This window comes from Myxine glutinosa, chromosome 3 (genome assembly GCF_964187855.1).
Source record: "Myxine glutinosa chromosome 3, kmMyxGlut1.1, whole genome shotgun sequence".
Taxonomy (NCBI): domain Eukaryota; kingdom Metazoa; phylum Chordata; class Myxini; order Myxiniformes; family Myxinidae; genus Myxine; species Myxine glutinosa.
Genome location: NC_136263.1, coordinates 139,364,988 through 139,382,088, shown reverse-complemented (window position 1 = coordinate 139,382,088; position 17,101 = coordinate 139,364,988). Strand labels below are relative to the sequence as shown.

The following is a 17,101-nucleotide window of genomic DNA, read 5'->3' as shown; positions in this document are numbered from 1 at the left end:
GCATGTCTCCGAGGTAGCAAAATGTTTTCACACCTTCCAGCTTCACGCCGTCTCCAAGATCCAACTCAACATTTCCTCCATCTGCAGCTCCCTCTGTGCACACCTTACATTTGAATGTAGCTCCCACACTGGTTAAAGACCCTCTCAGACCACTACATTTTTGATGAACCCACTCAGCGCACATTGTACATTGAATGGAGTTCACTCCGACACCCTTCCTGCACACAGGACACGGCCACTTCCCAGTTCTTTCCACCTCACCACATACTTTACCACTTGCCATCACCTTCGTCTTTCCTATATTCACCTTCAGACCTTTTGTGTCCATACATTCGTTCCACTTGGTCATCTTTTCCTTCAGTCCATCCATACTTTCTGCAATCAACACCAGATCATCTGCATGCAACGACTCCCACGGTAAACCCTGCTTTACGTTCTGAGCCAGCACCTCCATCACAGCTACAAATAGTAGTGGACTTAGTACCGACCCCTGATGCACTCCCACCTTCACCTCAAACTCACCACTGTTCCCGTCCTTCGTCTTTACATCTGTGCGCGCTCTTTTGTACATTGCCATCACAACTCTGATCAACCATTCCTCCACTTCTAACTTCCTCAATGCCCATGTCAATACTTTGCGTGGAACCCTATCGAATGCTTTCTCCAGATCAACAAAACCAAGAAACAACTTCTTCCTCTTCTCCATGTAATTCTCCTGCAACTGCCTCACAATAAAGAGCGCGTCTGTCGTTCCTCTTCCTGGCATAAATCCAAACTGCATTTCGTCGATCTTCACTTTCTTCCTTATCCTCCTCTCCAACACCCTTTCCAATACCTTCATTCCATGCTCCAATAACTTTATCGCTCGGTACGAGCCACACTCCAGAGGGTCACCTTTCCCCTTGTATAGAGGGACGAGGGTACTCAGTTCCCAATCCACTGGAATGCGCCCTCCTTTCACAAGCAGATTACAGATCTCTGCCATTCTCTTCGCACCCCAACTTCCTGCTGCCTTCAACATATCTCCCACAACTCCCGTCGGCCCTCCCGCTTTTCTACGCTTCATTGCTTTTATCGCTTCCTCAACTTCCTTCTCAGTTATCTTCTCTGCCGGTCCTAAAACTGGGTTACTCTCTATGTTGCCATCCCATTCATTCTCTGTATTCAACAGCATTTCCATATATCTTTTCCATCTTCCTTTAATTCCATCTCAGTCCACAACGATTTGTCCCACTTCATCCTTCAAGCAACTCACCCCCATCACATCACACCTCTCTTTCGCTGTCTGCTTTGCAATCCTGAATACCGCTCTCTGACCCTCTTCCGAATCCAAGCGTTCTCCGAACATTTTCCTACATGCCTCCTGCGCCTTTGCTACCTCTTTCTTTGCCGCCTTCTTGGCTGCCTTATAAGGCCAGTTAAAAAAAAAAAATGTTTCTCGTCCCCGCCCGCTTCCTTTTTGGTCGCCGCCTACTTTTATTTACTATTTAATACTATTTTTTTTAAATATATACTTGTTTAAAAAAAAATCGTTTTGTGAAGAAACTCGGTCTAAAACTTGCTGTTTCCGGGCGTTTGCTGATCGTATCTTGTGCATTGATGATCTGAACTATTATGGATTGCGCCCTCTAACGGAACTTCCTGGTTAATACATGCTCGGCTTAACGCAGACACTTTGTGCTAAAGACGGTCAATTCTCGCAGCGGTTGTGCACTGGGCAAGTGCAATTTACGTGTAAAAATCTTGCATTTCATACTTTTAATGGTACAAATTTGAGTAGGGAATATGACGATATTCGTGTGTGTAAGCATACGTTCGTCGACAAAAGGTTTGAAGTCTTGGTTCGCGAGATCAGTTGTAGATGAGAAGCGAACGTTGAACGATCTCTTCGCTAAATTTGCCAGTGGAGAATTTGACGATGGAGATGATATTGGTGATGGATACCAAACAACGAAAGTAAGTTGGCGTCGTGATGTCGCGTAAATATTTAAGCCATATCATGACATACATTTTCTAGTGTACTTGTTTTTACATACTTGGTGCATTAAAAAATCCATATGTAGCTGTAACGCTATACTTGGATGGCCTAGTACTAGTTGTAGTTTCGTGTATTCTGAAGTGTGAATACAGTCAGGCCATAGTCCTACCCTATGATGTAGGTTTAATGGTGGGAGGTGGGAGTACAACGCGGGTCTCTGAGTGAGAAGCTAGGTATCTAGGCCCTGTTGTAGTTAATAAAGTAGGCCTAGATTTCTGCAGTATTGATTTTTCATTTATTTCATGGTCATTCAATGTGGAGTTGTGAGGTTGAATGGCCACAGAGGTCATTCAATTCATGGCAGCCATCTTGGAAAAAAATAGCAAAAAAAATGAAAATAGTAAATAGTAAGGGCCTCCCTCCTCCTTTTTTCAAAAAAGTCTGGACGAGAAACATTTTTCTTTTTTTACTTGGCCTAACTTTCATGCTCTGCTTTTTCTGCTCCCGTACCCTTCGCCTTCTGCCACTCCTTGAACTTCTTCCTCTTCTCGTCAATCCTCTTTCCAACTTCATCATCCCACCACCATGTTTCCGAGTGCCTTGGTGGTCCTTTTGTCCATCCACATACCTCACCAACGGCTCCCAACAGACTATCTTTCATTGACATCCAACCACGTTCAAACTCAACCACATCATCCTCTACCCTACTCAGCCTCTCTTTTAATGCCTCCCTTACTGTCACCTCTTTCAACCTCCACACCTTCATTCTCGGTTGGTACTTCACCCGCCGTGGTCTCTTCGCACCTTTCACCCTTATGTCGCAGACAACCAAGTGGTGCTGTGAAACAGCCTCCTCCCCCGGGATCACCTTTGTGTCCCGGAGGTGCCCCCTATCTCGCCTACACACCAGCAGGTAGTCAACGGTTGTCGTCGACCCACCTGACCTGTATGTAACAAGCTTATTATCTCCTTTCTGGAACTGAGTATTACAAATCAACAAATTAGCTCCATCAGCAAACTCCAAAATCCTTTCACCTTCTCCATTTCTCACACCATATCCTTAACCCACATGAACTCCCTCAAAACCGTCCATACTCCTTCCCACATGTCCATTTAGGTCTCCTCCTACCACAACAACTTCCTCATCTTTCACGTTTTCCATCAGCTTCTCTATCGCACACCAAAACTTGTCCTTCTCTTCATCGCTCCGACCAACCTGCAGAGCATATCCCGAGATGGCATTCACCAAGAGCTTTCCAATCATCATTTTCACCATCATCAACCTATCACTCACGCTTGTCACACTCACCACACTGTCTACAAACTCCTCAGAAAACAGGACACCAACACCATTCACGCCCTCCGGGCACCCTTTCCACACAAACTTGTATTTCTGTCCCTGCCTACCCTTCACCATTCTCACACCACTTCCCTTCCATCTTGTCTCTTGCACACAACATATGGCCACTCTTCTTCTGATCAATACTTCCACCACTTCTCCTGATCTCCCTGTCATTGTCCCTACAATCCATGTCCCAAACCTCAGAAACCGATCTCCACTTCCGGCTGTACCTTGCCCATATGTAGTTGTCATTGTCATTGTTCTCTTTTTGAGGCAATGTTTTTATGGCCGGATTGCCCTTCCTGACGCCAACCCTCTTAGTCGCCTCTTACGACATGCAGGGATAAGGTGTACCTATTCTAACCAGGGTACACACCGTACACACCAATCCAAGTCATTGTAATTCATGTAAAAGCACAAGGATGGCCGAGTCGTCCTCCCAAATACATGACACATACAAGCTCCTCCACAAGCTTGAGATCACCATTGATAACAAAGAAAAGGTTCATTTACACTGCACATTAAGCAGCTAAGATGGCCAGGCATACAGAATGTAAACGCAACACTTTCGAAGGTGAGATCCTCAGTGAGCAGAAGCACTCGGAGCCCTCAAGCACATCGTGCAAACGAGCCTCAGGAAGCAGGAAAGGAGGCCTCAAGCATGTCGTGCAAGCGAGCCTCAGGAAGCAGGAAAGGAGGCCTCAAGCACGTCGTGCAAGCGAGCCTCAGGAAGCAGGAAAGGAGGCCTCAAGCACGTCGTGCAAACGAGCCTCAGGAAGCAGGAAAGGAGGCCTCAAGCACGTCATGCAAACGAGCCACAGGAAGCACAAAAGGAGGCCTGAAGCACGTCGTGCAAACGAGCCTCAGGAAGAAGGAAAGGAGGCCTCAAGCACGTCGTGCAAACGAGCCTCAGGAAGTAAGAAAGGAGGCCTCAAGCACGTCGTGCAAACGAGCCTCAGGAAGCAAGAAAGGAGGCCTCAAGCACGTCGTGCCAACGAGCCTCAGGAAGCAGGAAAGGTGGCCTCAAGCACGTCGTGCAAACGAGCCTCAGGGAGCAGGAAAGGAGGCCTCAAGCACGTCGTGCAAACGAGCCTCAGGAAGCAGGAAAGGAGGCCTCAAGCACGTCGTGCAAACGAGCCTCAGGAAGCAGGAAAGGAGGCCTCAAGCACGTCGTGCAAACGAGCCTCAGGAAGCACGAAAGGAGGCCTCAAGAACGTCGTGCAAACGAGCCTCAGGAAGCAAGAAAGGAGGCCTCAAGCACGTCGTGCAAACGAGCCTCAGGAAGAATGAAAGGAGGCCTCAAGCACGTCGTGCAAAGGAGCCTCGGGAAGCAGGAAAGGAGGCCTCAAGCACGTCGTGCAAACGAGCCTCAGGAAGCAAGAAAGGAGGCCGCAAGCACGTCGTGCAAACGAGCCTCAGGAAGCAGGAAAGGTGGCCTCAAGCACGTCGTGCAAACGAGCCTCAGGGAGCAGGAAAGGTGGCCTCAAGCACGTCGTGAAAACGAGCCTCAGGGAGCAGGAAAGGAGGCCTCAAGCACGTCGTGCAAACGAGCCTCAGGAAGCAAGAAAGGAGGCCTCAAGCACGTCGTCTAAACGAGCCTCAGGGAGCAGGAAAGGTGGCCTCAAGCACGTCGTGCAAACGAGCCTCAGGGAGCAGGAAAGGAGGCCTCAAGCATGTTGTGCAAACGAGTCTCAGGAAGCAAGAAAGGTGGCCTCAAGCCCGTCGTGCAAATGAGCCTCAGGAAGCAGGAAAGGAGGCCTCAAGCACGTCGTGCAAACGAGCCTCAGGAAGCCTCGTCTTGTCCTTTGTAAACACTATGATAATTAAATTTGTGTTGTTGACAACAAATCACTATTTACAACCTCAACATACGATCTTCACAAAACATATTACTCAATCGCTCCTGGAAAAAGATGCAGGCAGTGTATTATCCCGATCAAGGCCTTAAGGCCAATTAACTGATTTAAAAAAAAAAAATTCTATTTTTTTATCTAAACATAGCCCTCTGTGTGGAGTAAAGTAACAGACGTTTCGACCTTAATCCTCGATCTCTTTCCTCCAACAAAGAGTTAACAGCCAGGCTAGACAGCTTAGAGACGAGTGTGGGTTCCTCTCGGCCTAGGGCAGCCATCTTCCTGAACAAATGCAATGCATATAACTTCTTGGTACAGTGCACCCAACATAATTTAAAAAGCAGTACAAAAAGAAGCCCTTTCTTGATGCAAATTGGTGTCATTAGTCGAGCTTACTAAGATAAAGAAACAGATGTTGCATACAAATGCTTACATTGCTCATTTGTACATTTAATACCTTCCTTCTAACATCTGCCCTTTCTGCGCAGGTTTGGGGCACGGTGGAAAACCTTACAATGGAAATCATTCCCCAGCTTGGTTACATCTTAATGGCGCTGTCCCCCGAAGAGATACAGAAGCTTGATCTGACCACCGTAGATACTCTCGAAGTCTTAACCAATTTGCCAATGTCACTGCAGAACATGACAGATGTTGGCTGGAGCATGGAGCAGGTACGTTTTGATCAGTATTATGTTTTTAAAGGTTGTCAGTCAGAAAATTGGCTTTAAAATTTGCAGACCCTGCATTAGGTGTCAGCATACCGGAGGTCAAAAGGTGGATGGAAAACAATGAGTTTAGTTTGTATTCTTTTTGCCTGGTTCATAATTATCAAAGTGTACCAAAGGCGGCCGGATGGAGGTTATGTTTACTTGTCTATCTGTCTGTCTGTCTGTTTGTCTGTCTGTCTGTTTGTCTGTCTGTCTGTCTGTCTGTCTGTTTGTCTGTGGGAAAGATATCTCGAAAAGTTGTGTATGGATTCAGATAAATCTTGGTGGACAATGAGAATGTAATCTATAATCACAGATTCTTAACTGCTGGTCCAGGGACCGCTGCTTGTCCATGGAAGGAAAGCTGCCGGTCTGCAAAGTAATGCCAGAAAAACAAAAATTACAGACACACCCGCTAGCGATGCCCGGCAAATCAATATATAATGGAGCAAGTGTATATATGTATCATCTACTCCAGGGGTGGATCTAGGATTAGGATTGGGGTTAGGGTCCAGAAATAAAGGGAACACGGTGCATACTCGACAAGATGCTGTGAGCGCGGAGACATCAAGGAGTGGAGTCAGGGGCCCCTTCGAAGTCTGGCAGCTTTGGCATTTTGGATGCTCTCAGGTGCACTCTGAGCATCTGCTGACCACATTGGCGGCATGTTTGGAGGGGCAGTGGAACCTTTATTTTGATTTTGAAAAATACATTTTATTTCTCTTTTTGTTATCAATTTTGATGTGATTGAGATGGAACCTGTGGCTTTGTAACCTCAAAGTGACATCACTTACTCAACAATCCTTTTGTAATTTATTCCGAAACAAAAAAAGCCCAAAATATTACTGTAAAAAGTTATTGAGACTCGTGAGGTAGCGAGGTATGACAAAACGTGGTGGATGAGTTGGGTAGGTGAAGAGAACAAGCTGATTAGATGTTGGTTTAGGTCCAGATGCAGATTCGACCTATTAGTGGGGTACAAAATGTAGACTATTCAGCCTGGCGGAGGCATGCGCTCTACCAAGTGGCGCTCCAGTTGAGCTTGTGTGGAGCTTGTTCACTCCACGTGTCCTTCTCCCCCTCCCCTTGATCTCAATCTCACTTCTACTCTACTCTTGGTGTTTCCCCCTTTCCATTTTGTTCCCATCCAATCTGCTTTTCCACACTCACCTTTTCAACGTTGACATCCGTCCATATTGCATATTGCATATTGGCATGTTGAACTATATCCGCTTGTCCCATCGACCAACTATGCTGCAGTCAACACCATTGTCCACATACGCCTTCTGTAGTCGCTTTTGGACGTTACCCAATCGTCTCCCGACACACAAATAAGTCAATAACATTAACACGTTGCTTCTGACAGACATCCATGAGGGCAACTGCTACAGCAACGCCACATGTGGGAAGACAATATAATTATCATATTATGAGATTGGAAGGATGTACCTATACACTGTACAAATTACAATGCTGTATAATAAATATGGTGTTATTAAACAATTGTGGGGCATTACTTTTGGAGGGACCCTCAAGCTCATCCATTTCCATCAGAATAAAAAATACAGGCTTTGCACCTTTTATAATCTGTGCCAAATGGATGTGTATTTTGTGTTTATATCTCGAAACTAGATTTTATAATGTCAAATGCTTTTATGATGAATGATTGAAAATGTGGGGAAGTCTTCAATAGGGACATGAGCTACTCATTCCTGGAAGTTATTTTAATGTTTGTGCAGGTGGCTGCCATTCTGATGAACTACTTCGAAAATGTTCCTGTCCCGAACTTGACTGCTGTCGATCTCACTGCGCTTGGCCAGTTCATCTGTGGCATGACGGTCCAAGAAATAGCGCAGATTCAATCAACCGAGTACAGGTGAGTGACCTTTCCCTGCTTGCCCCATCGTAACAGTTGCTGGAAGTTTCCTGCAGCTTTTATATAATTATATTGCATTCCCGGTTAGCAGGATGGCCTAGAGCAGTGGTTCCCAAACTTTTTGGCATGTCGCCCCCTTTTGGTTTTCATCCCCACTCCCAATTTCTTATTGAAATAAATTTTATTTTGGATGCAATAAAGTGCAGTCGGACACTATACCGCCATGGCCACTGCCCACTGTTGACACTACGCTACTACAGAGGTGATTGAAGAATATGAGCACACAGCTCCTTCCGGCTTCAAGTCCAGACCGGAATTTCTGAGAGGAGGCCCCATATGCCACAGTCAACATCTTCTTGCCGTGACCCAATATGATGTCATTTAACTTTCCTTCAATGTCCCTAACTCCTTCGAAACGGTATACAATTCTATGTCTACGATCCTTCCTACAGAATGAAAAATCTATATATTAATAGAATCATCGTCGACAAAAACTGTCTCCTTGGCCTCATTCGTACCTTCGTCTATTGCTGCACCCTCACCACTTCCTGCACTTGCTACATCCTCACTATTTTATGCATTTGCTGCACCCTTACCATTGCCTGCACCCGCTACACCCTCACCATTTCCTGCACTGGCTGCACCCTTACCACTGCCTACACTCGCTACACCCTCACCACTTCCTGCACCCTCACCACTTTCTGCACTCACTGCATCCTCACAACTGCCAGCACTCACTGCATCCTCACTGCAACCTCACCACTGCCTGCATTTGCTGCACCCTCATTAATACCTGCACATCAGGCATCTAGTCACACTTTTTGTAATATTCTTCTCTTCTCCTTATTTTCCTATTACCTTGCTCCCTGTTATCCCTCCTCCCAACTGTGTCTCCAACTGACTTAACTGCTCGACTGATGACATCCAGGTGGGAAAAGTTATTGAATGGGTAAATCTCATGCGATTATACACTCAATTGTGATGCAAACATGGAACATGTCTTTCAATCCTGACAAATCTCACGCTCTTACTACGTCTCTCCGAAAAGACCGACTGGACAACCCTCCCATCTACTTTCACAACAATCCTCTCCAAGAAGTTCTGTCGCTCAAGCTTTTGGGTCTCACTATCTGCCATGACCTTTCTTGGGAAAACCACATTTCCAAGCTGGCCTCCATAGCCAGTCGCCGACTGGGCATCCTCCGTCGAGCGATGTCCTTCCTTGGCACACCTGAGCTCCTCACCACATACAAGGCTTTCATCTGCAGCTCAATGGAATACTGCTCTCCCCTCTGGGCTGGTGCTCCTGCCTCGCACCTGGCTCGGCTTTACGCTGTTGAAACCAAAGCTTTCAGAATCATTGGAATCTCCTGCAATGAAGCTAACTCCGAGGGCATTTCACTCACTCACCGCAGGCAGGTTGGTGGTCTTTCTGTCTTCTACCGACTCCTCTCCGGCCTAGCTCCCCCAGCTCTCTCTGTGCTCTGTCCCCCAAATATTCCTGCAGGTCGCACAAGATCTGCCAGCAACCCTCTAATGGTTAAACTGCCAAAATCAAGACTCTCTGTTCACCTTCACTCTTTCATTCCCCTTTTCTCCCGCCTCTGGAACAAACTCCCCCACTCCATTCAATCCCACTCCTCCCTCCAGGTCTTTAAAACAGCTGTTCACCACCATCTTTTATCTTCCCCCATCCAAAACCTTGATCTTTTCTACCCCCGCTAATTCACCCCAGATAAACTTTTTCGAAATTTCAACTTCTTTCGTGGAAGTCCTTGCAGTGTCCATATGTTTTATACCTCTCCCACCTCCCCCAAGCCCTCTCCCTCCCACATTTCTCCCGATGTCCCTGCTCTCAAATGTTGTGTTTGTGTCCTTCCCCTTCTCTCCCTATCTTGTCTCCCGCTCCCCTTATTTTGTGTTTTATGTGTCGGTATGTGTCGGTTTGACTTTTTGTGTGATTAATGTTAGCTCTTTCACGAGCCTCGATCTTGTATACAAAAAAAAAAAGACCCCAAGATAACTCTTGAGTGAAGCCTGAATAACACTGAAGCAATTTGCCGGTGATTCACCTGGACAAAGAGCCTCAGCGTATGTCAAGCTGACAGTTAATATCCACATCATCCATTGAACGAGCACTACAGACAGCAAGGTGTGTGCCTGGCAGGAATGTGATCGCCAAGATGGGTCAAATGACCTGCCTCCAGCATGAAACACTGGCAGCCCTTAAGAATAAATCCGAAGAGGCAATAGGACCTTTGGCTACATGGACGACGGCCATCTTGCTTGAAATTGGAAAACTGGCTGGTATGACATTCAATGATGGTAACAATAAACAAACCTGGTCAGAATTGAGTTTTTAAGAACTCTTAAATTACCGTACCTGATGTTTGCCTGCTCATAATTGTACCAGCTTAAAGCATCCTTTTCAGTCTTTGTAAGCTGCGTAATATAGTTAGTACATTTGAATTGAGAAAGGGAGGATGATTGTAGAGAAAATAGGTTAGGGATATGGTGGGAATGGGAAGAGAAAAAAAGGAAGAGAGTTGAGAGGGTTTCTTAGGAAAGAGAATAGACATGGAGCATAAAGGGAGAGGGTGGAGGAATTTGGTGGATACATTGTGTGACAACTGTGTACATAACGAATTGGTGACCCCCAGTAATAATCTTTATGCAGAATTTCTATGTATCATTAATGGTTTAAAGTGAATAGAATCATTCCTTCACAGCCATCTTGAGAGGCAAAGTCGTGATTTGTGGAACGCTTTGTCTCCACAGCGGGATTGAATGCTTTTGAACTGTCAAGTATGTCAAAAGATCTACTAAAGGTGTTCCCTCCAGGGGCTATGCCTCTCCTTTCTGAAGCTGTTTTAAAGGTAGGTTGTAGGCACCATAACTTGCCATACTATTTTTGGGAAATTATTTACAAGCTCGTAGTTTGAAGCTCTTTGTAAAATATTTGAAATGATACCGGCACTTTCGAAATTACGTAATCCGCCCCAGATTGCTCGGCGAGCATGCACAGACTCCCCTTTTAGCGAAGTCGATCGGGGCGACATGGACCTATTTCATGCCTGCCAGACAAGGATTGTAGAATGGAATGACTAAAAAAAAAAGGGCGAACTAAAAAAATTAAAAAGACAAAAGAAACTAGAACGGCACTCAGTAGAGAGCATACCTCCACCTGGTGAACAGTTTACGTTTTGTATCAGAGGAGACCAGAAAATCACAACACAGAATTTATAATATAATGTAGAAACATTCTTCACCAAAATTGAATTGAATTGTCCTTATCACACACACAACCTGTCCAACAGGTTTCACCCAAATCCATCCACAACTTTTTGAGACATCCTGCTATGTATCGTTTTTGGCCCAATCTCCCAATGGTGAAGAATCACTTTAAAAATTCTAGTAGCCGGATCCGAATCCGGATCTTCACCAAAGTCTAATCATTTCGTCCTCATCACATACGCTACCTCTCTGCCAAATTTCGTCCGAATCCGTCCACAACTTTTCGAGATATTTTGTTCACAAACGGACAGACAGGGGTGAAACCATAACCTCCAGCCACCTTCGGTGGCGGAGGTAAAAGTACCTGCAAGAAAGGGGTGTGTCTCTGCACAACGAAACAGTTGGAGAACTTCCGGATCGAGTCATCCAAAAAGTTGATGCCTTGCATCAGCGGCACAACTGCGCCCTCAGCCAATATTGCTACAACACAGCCTTGTGATGCATACGTAGGAAGAAGAAGAAGACTTCAGGCCAGGTCTCCTAAATCTACTGCCCCTGATATTTACTTAGCCGCCTGGGAATTCTTCCACAGAATATGTACAGAAAAAAGAATTCCACAAATACCTGCTCTATAATGCACAGATACATCCCATCTCGTCTTCAGTTTTGCCGCCCTTCTTCCCACCAATGATACGCTGAATCCAGTGGTGAGGCAGTTGCTCTGAAACAACGTGGAAAAACAACGCTCTGAAACTTCTCCTCCTGGAAAGCACACCTGAACGAAGGAAATCTCAGCTCATTCCACAAAGTCTGCAACAAGTGTGTGTCCACTCCCAGGAAAAACAACATCTCTCCAGCTTCAATATTTAACTTTCAAACTTGAAACTGTCAAACCTCAACATCGAGAGAACTGTCCAGGGCCTTACAACAACAACAACAACAACAACAACAACAACTCATTCGTTCTCCTTTTTTCCCCACCTGTGGAACTAACCTCCACTTATTCTTCAATCTCGCTGCTCCATCCAGGTCTTCAAGACATCTGTTCACCACCATCTCAGATCGTGCGCAATCCAAAACCATGATCTTTTCTACCCCATTAATCCCCCCCCCCCAATCCTCCCTCCCTCGACATCCCTCTCCCCTTACCAACTTCCAATCACACCACCTGGCACCTTCCAAATATCCAGTTGTTTCCTCCTGAGAGTTTCATCTCGTCCACCTCAGTCGTCTTCCCCGACCCCTCGTTCCTCCCCACACCCATTATTTGTCCATTAAGTCTCCATATATTTTGTCCATCAACTCCCCCCCACACCTCCCCCCCCCCCCCCACCCCACTCCCTTCCATTTCTCTACTGTTTGTTTTGTTCTGTTTATGACTGATCTGTTCAGCATTCTAGCTCTTTCATGGCCTTGACTCTGTATACAAAAAATAATTCTAGGTTAACCAAAAGGTTAACAATGTTAACATGCACCAACAGTAGGGAGGGGGGAAGATGGGAGAACGGATTTACAAATGAGCTCTGACCACAGCAACTTGTACACCATTTCGACTCGCACTTCCTGACAGTTCAAAATCAGTTTTTAGCACAAGTTATACTGATTACTGATTCAAAACCTTCACCTGGTAATGAACTAAATTACCTCCTGAATTGGTATAAAATGTTATGCCTGTGTGTGACGCCCAAATGCAACTCTTATGCTGAAAATAATCCCAAATGTACGAGAGAAACCACTAATGCACTTGAAGCACTCGATGGTGTATTTTGAAATTAGCAGCAAAATGCGCTATTGTTTCCATGGAAACAATAGAAAAGATGAAAGCTTTCTCTCCAAATCCAGGGCGTTTTGTCAATGGACTGATTGTTCAGTAAGTAGCCCATTTTATTTGCCATTGAAATATTTGCAAAAATATAATTGTGTTAAGGCACTCTGGCAGTGATGTGAATGTATTTTCCATTTGTGCATAATGAGTAATATTGCTCCGTCACCAGGATAACCATCCATATCCCATCTTTGTACCCACACCTCCAAACTTTAGCGTTATCCTATTTCTTCTCATAGATTCATCCGACTGCTTGTTCTTCATCCACCTGTTCTCCACCTCCTCACTGTCAGTATGATTCGTTTCTCCTCCCGTCATCGTATACTCTCCCACGACTCTACCTGGAATATCCTAAGCCACAACAACTCTTGAACGTTTCGGTAGCGAAGAACCAACCCTGGATACACCACTGATCTGATCTGTTCAGCAGCTCATTTAGCAGCAGATCTGTTCAGCAGCAGCTCAGCAGTTAGACCACTGATCCATCACAGGTTGCTGTCAATTTGAGCACAATTTTACAAATTTGACAGGTCTTTTTAGGTAGTAGGTTGTATACAGCAACCGCCCAGGGTAGTACTACCGTTCGGACTTAGGAGCGTTAAAGTGGTGCCCGGAACCATCTTACATGCTCGGTGTCAGGATTGCTGGTCTTACTTTCTGTCGCCCTCAAATTACAGATACCTGGCTAGCTTCAATCTCTCTTTCTCACAAACAAACATCATACACTTTTATTCTCTTTTATTTAAGGCCTGGCCTCGATGAGGGTTATATAGTCCATGCCTGGAGCCTTCAACATAAAAAGGGGCACCCACACAATGGCCTACTCTTTTTAAAAGTCGTTGAGGGATGAAGTAAACTATTACGGTCGAAGTAAATTCAAACAGAAAACGATGTAATTTGGTCACATTGAACTATTTGAGGCAAATGATACAGCTGGCCAATTGTAAAAAAAATATAAAAAATAACAAGCACAGGTGAGAACATTTTCCAACATCTTATAATCGCCGCTGAGTTTTCTGGACTGCCATGGACTCCCGATTGAATAGGATCCATCTACAAATTATCACCGAGGGCCATCTTGCTTTGCATTGACATTGAGGACACCATACGTTAACGGGAACATTCTGCACCTCGAGTCTTATCTGGTAGCACTCCCTCATGGATATTAAAGATCCACCATACTGTTTGAAAAGGTTATGTGCCAATAAGCATGTTCAAATTTTTTAATGTCCTCTCTTTGAAATTGCTGTCGACAGAGCAATGGTATACAACATAGTGTGAATTTTCAAACCTATGAATGTGTGAGTGAAAGATTGAATTCATGAAAAGCCTTTACAACTGATTCAAGATTTCAAATAACAAATAGTTATTTGAAAACCTTGAACCATATAAGTTTTCAAATATGAAACCAAATCATTATTTCCAATGATCATGGATAGATCTAATTGTGGTTTTTTTGGGACAATCTTGAGCATCAAATTGTAAAATCTGACCGCATAAGGCCTGGTCCTTATGATGTAGTCTCGTCTGTCTGGACTTCCATGCTATCTTTCCTCTTTGATATCCACACAGGAATTGAGTCCAGAATTGCTGGGAGGCATGAATCCCGAGAGTCTCGCAAGGATGTCCAACGAACAGAGGAACTTCCTCAACCCCGAGCAACTGACTGCTGTCCAGACAGCGCTCGAAGAGATTTCACCTCTTCCTCCAGGTTTCAGCCAACTCTCACTCTATCCGACACAATTACACAAATTAGTTCATCTCACGGAAAAGAGAGCCATCTCCTGATGTAAAAAGAATTGCTATTAACAGGTTTTTATTCAGGAGTGAAGGTATTGCTTCGCTTCTTAATGTTTATACACCACCTTTACAGCCACTTAAAACAAACACTCATGAAATGTGGACAGGAAACTGTGGTTTGAATGTATTCTCACTGATATTTTTCATGAACCTCATTTCCACTGGTCTCTTGCTCAACAGTTTAGAATGAGCTAACACATGCACATATATGTACACACACATACACACACACACACACATATATATATATATATATATATATATATATATATATATATATATATATATATATATATACATATATATACTGTATATATAATCAAGTCAGGAGGTGTGAAAAGAGTCGAGGGGTGTGAATATCTTCTGAATGCACTTTATGCATATATATATATATATATATTGTATATATAATTTAGTGCTCCAACCGAATGAGTGAATGCCGTAACGTCACCCCCACGTACGTCCGCCTTGACTGCGAAGCTCTGGAAGAGCCATCCCGTAGTACGTCATTATAAAGATGTTAATTCAGACATCGTCACAAGTGCATGAAAACTCAGTTACCGACCTGGTTTCGCCCTTATTGGGCATCATCAGGGCAACGCAGCGAGCTTCCCACACACTTGTGACTCTGAAAACCTTTCGGTTATATACCAGCAATTATGCGACTTTATACTGTGAATGGAGAAGCGCCAGTTCATACAGTTCATTTTCATGCACTTGCGACAGTATCTGAATTACCATCTTTGTGATGAAGTGCTGCGAGATGGTCTTCCGGAGCTTCGCAGACAAGGCGGACCTGCGTGGTGGTGACGTCACTGCGGTCGCTCATTCGGTTGGATTGGAACGCCGACTGCGAGCCAGGCCTAATCTCCCAACATCAGTGCCCGACCTCACTAATGCTCTTGTGGCTGAACGGAAGCAAATCCCCGCAGCAATGTTCCAACATCTAGTGGAAAGCCTTCCCAGAAGAGTGGAGGCTGTTATAGCAGCAAAGGGGGGCCAACTCCATATTGATGCCCATGATTTTGGAATGAGATGTTCGGGTATCCACATACTTTTCGTGATGTAGTGTATGTATATAATATATATATATATATATAGTTGTTCGTGAAATGAATAACCAAGATGCTCCATTTCTTCCCACTTACTCCCCAGATCCTCATTCAGGGTCTCCTTGCCTCCAGCCATGGCCGCTGCTGGCCAGCCTGCTCTTCTGTCTCCTGATAGCTTTGTAGCATCAGGGTGCAGTCAAAGGTTACGGAGCCCAACCTATATGATACCGCTACTGTTGGGGCCTTGCACAAGCACAACAGCTTACTAACGTGTGGTGCTTATTTAAACATTCATAACAAGCCTGTTAAACTACTACTGTTGATGAATGTATACAAAATGCTCCAAATATTGTGGTCATTAAGATCAATAATAAGCAGGTTTACATTAACATCCTGACTTGTCTTTATATAATCATCACCACTGTTTGCCTGCTTGCTGTGCCTAAAGCATACAGTAAAAAAAAAATTGAAATTGAATGTAATGGTCGTGTGGGTGATGATGCTGGTTGGACCTTTTGTCCTAAGTTGTCCTGTAAAACAATGTCCTTGAGCTAACAGTATATAGACACTGCCAGATAGTGGACATTGGATTGTAGCAACAGGAAGTGGTTTACTAAGTTCTCTGTCAAGGAAATGTTGGCACAGTCTTGGTGTAAATGCTTTTCTCAGGTACTATATTTACACCCACAATTTGATTCTTTTTGTTTTTGTATTAATTTTGTTGTTGTTGTTTACTGCAAGCTTTAGGCAACAAAGCATACAAAGAGCATCAATCGACATTTAGTACAAGTAGAGTATAATTAATGGATGAAGAACAATCCCGAATGTGAAGTATGCAGCCATGTATTTTAGGTATTTGTCTTCAGAATGATGTTTCATAAACTATGGCATAAAAAATATTTTATCACATAATATCCCAAATATTTATCGAATCAAATTTTCTTTGCTCGTATGTGTTTTTGTAATCCTGCTTTATTAATTCAACTTGTTTTTTTTAGTGCACGTGGTTGCAACCAGGAGAGGTGGTTGGAGTGTATGGGACAAAAAATAAATTATATCGGCAATAAAGACTCAACTTATATAGGCAACTCAAGTTTGGATTCTCACCCAACCACCTCTCCACCACCACCCCCTGCCCCCCCCCGCCCCCCACCACCACCTCCTCCATCCTATCCCTTTAGCCTCTTTCTCTTCCATGCATTTTCCTTTCTGCCTTCTTCAATACCCTCCCTTATTCGCCTTTTCTTTCCTCCACTTATTTTTCCCAATTCAGCCCCTCCTGACATCCTCTCCCAAATGCAGATGTAATATGTGGATAGTTTCCCAATTATATCAAGTGACTGCGTCTGCATTAATGAACTGAGCACATATATAGATTGGTTGCAGTTGCTATGTAGGCAATCCTCGATTCCTTTCAATAGCATTATTGTACTT

The 17,101-nt window shown here is 44.4% G+C and overlaps 1 protein-coding gene across 2 annotated transcripts in view; it reads left to right on the top strand.

Annotated features, from left to right (window-relative positions):
• LOC137423169 (otoancorin-like) overlaps positions 1-16,746 on the top strand; it is an 86,622-nt gene extending 69,876 nt beyond the window's left edge. For both annotated transcript variants that reach the window (XM_068110032.2, XM_078774605.1), the window contains exons 20-25: positions 5,662-5,844; positions 7,620-7,756; positions 9,924-10,063; positions 10,535-10,632; positions 14,388-14,526; positions 15,771-16,746. In XM_068110032.2, coding sequence (XP_067966133.2) covers positions 5,662-5,844; positions 7,620-7,756; positions 9,924-10,063; positions 10,535-10,632; positions 14,388-14,526; positions 15,771-15,850 — 777 coding nt within the window. In that variant the 3' untranslated portion in view covers positions 15,851-16,746. The remainder of the gene's footprint in view (positions 1-5,661; positions 5,845-7,619; positions 7,757-9,923; positions 10,064-10,534; positions 10,633-14,387; positions 14,527-15,770) is intronic.
• The last annotated feature ends 355 nt before the right edge of the window (positions 16,747-17,101 follow it).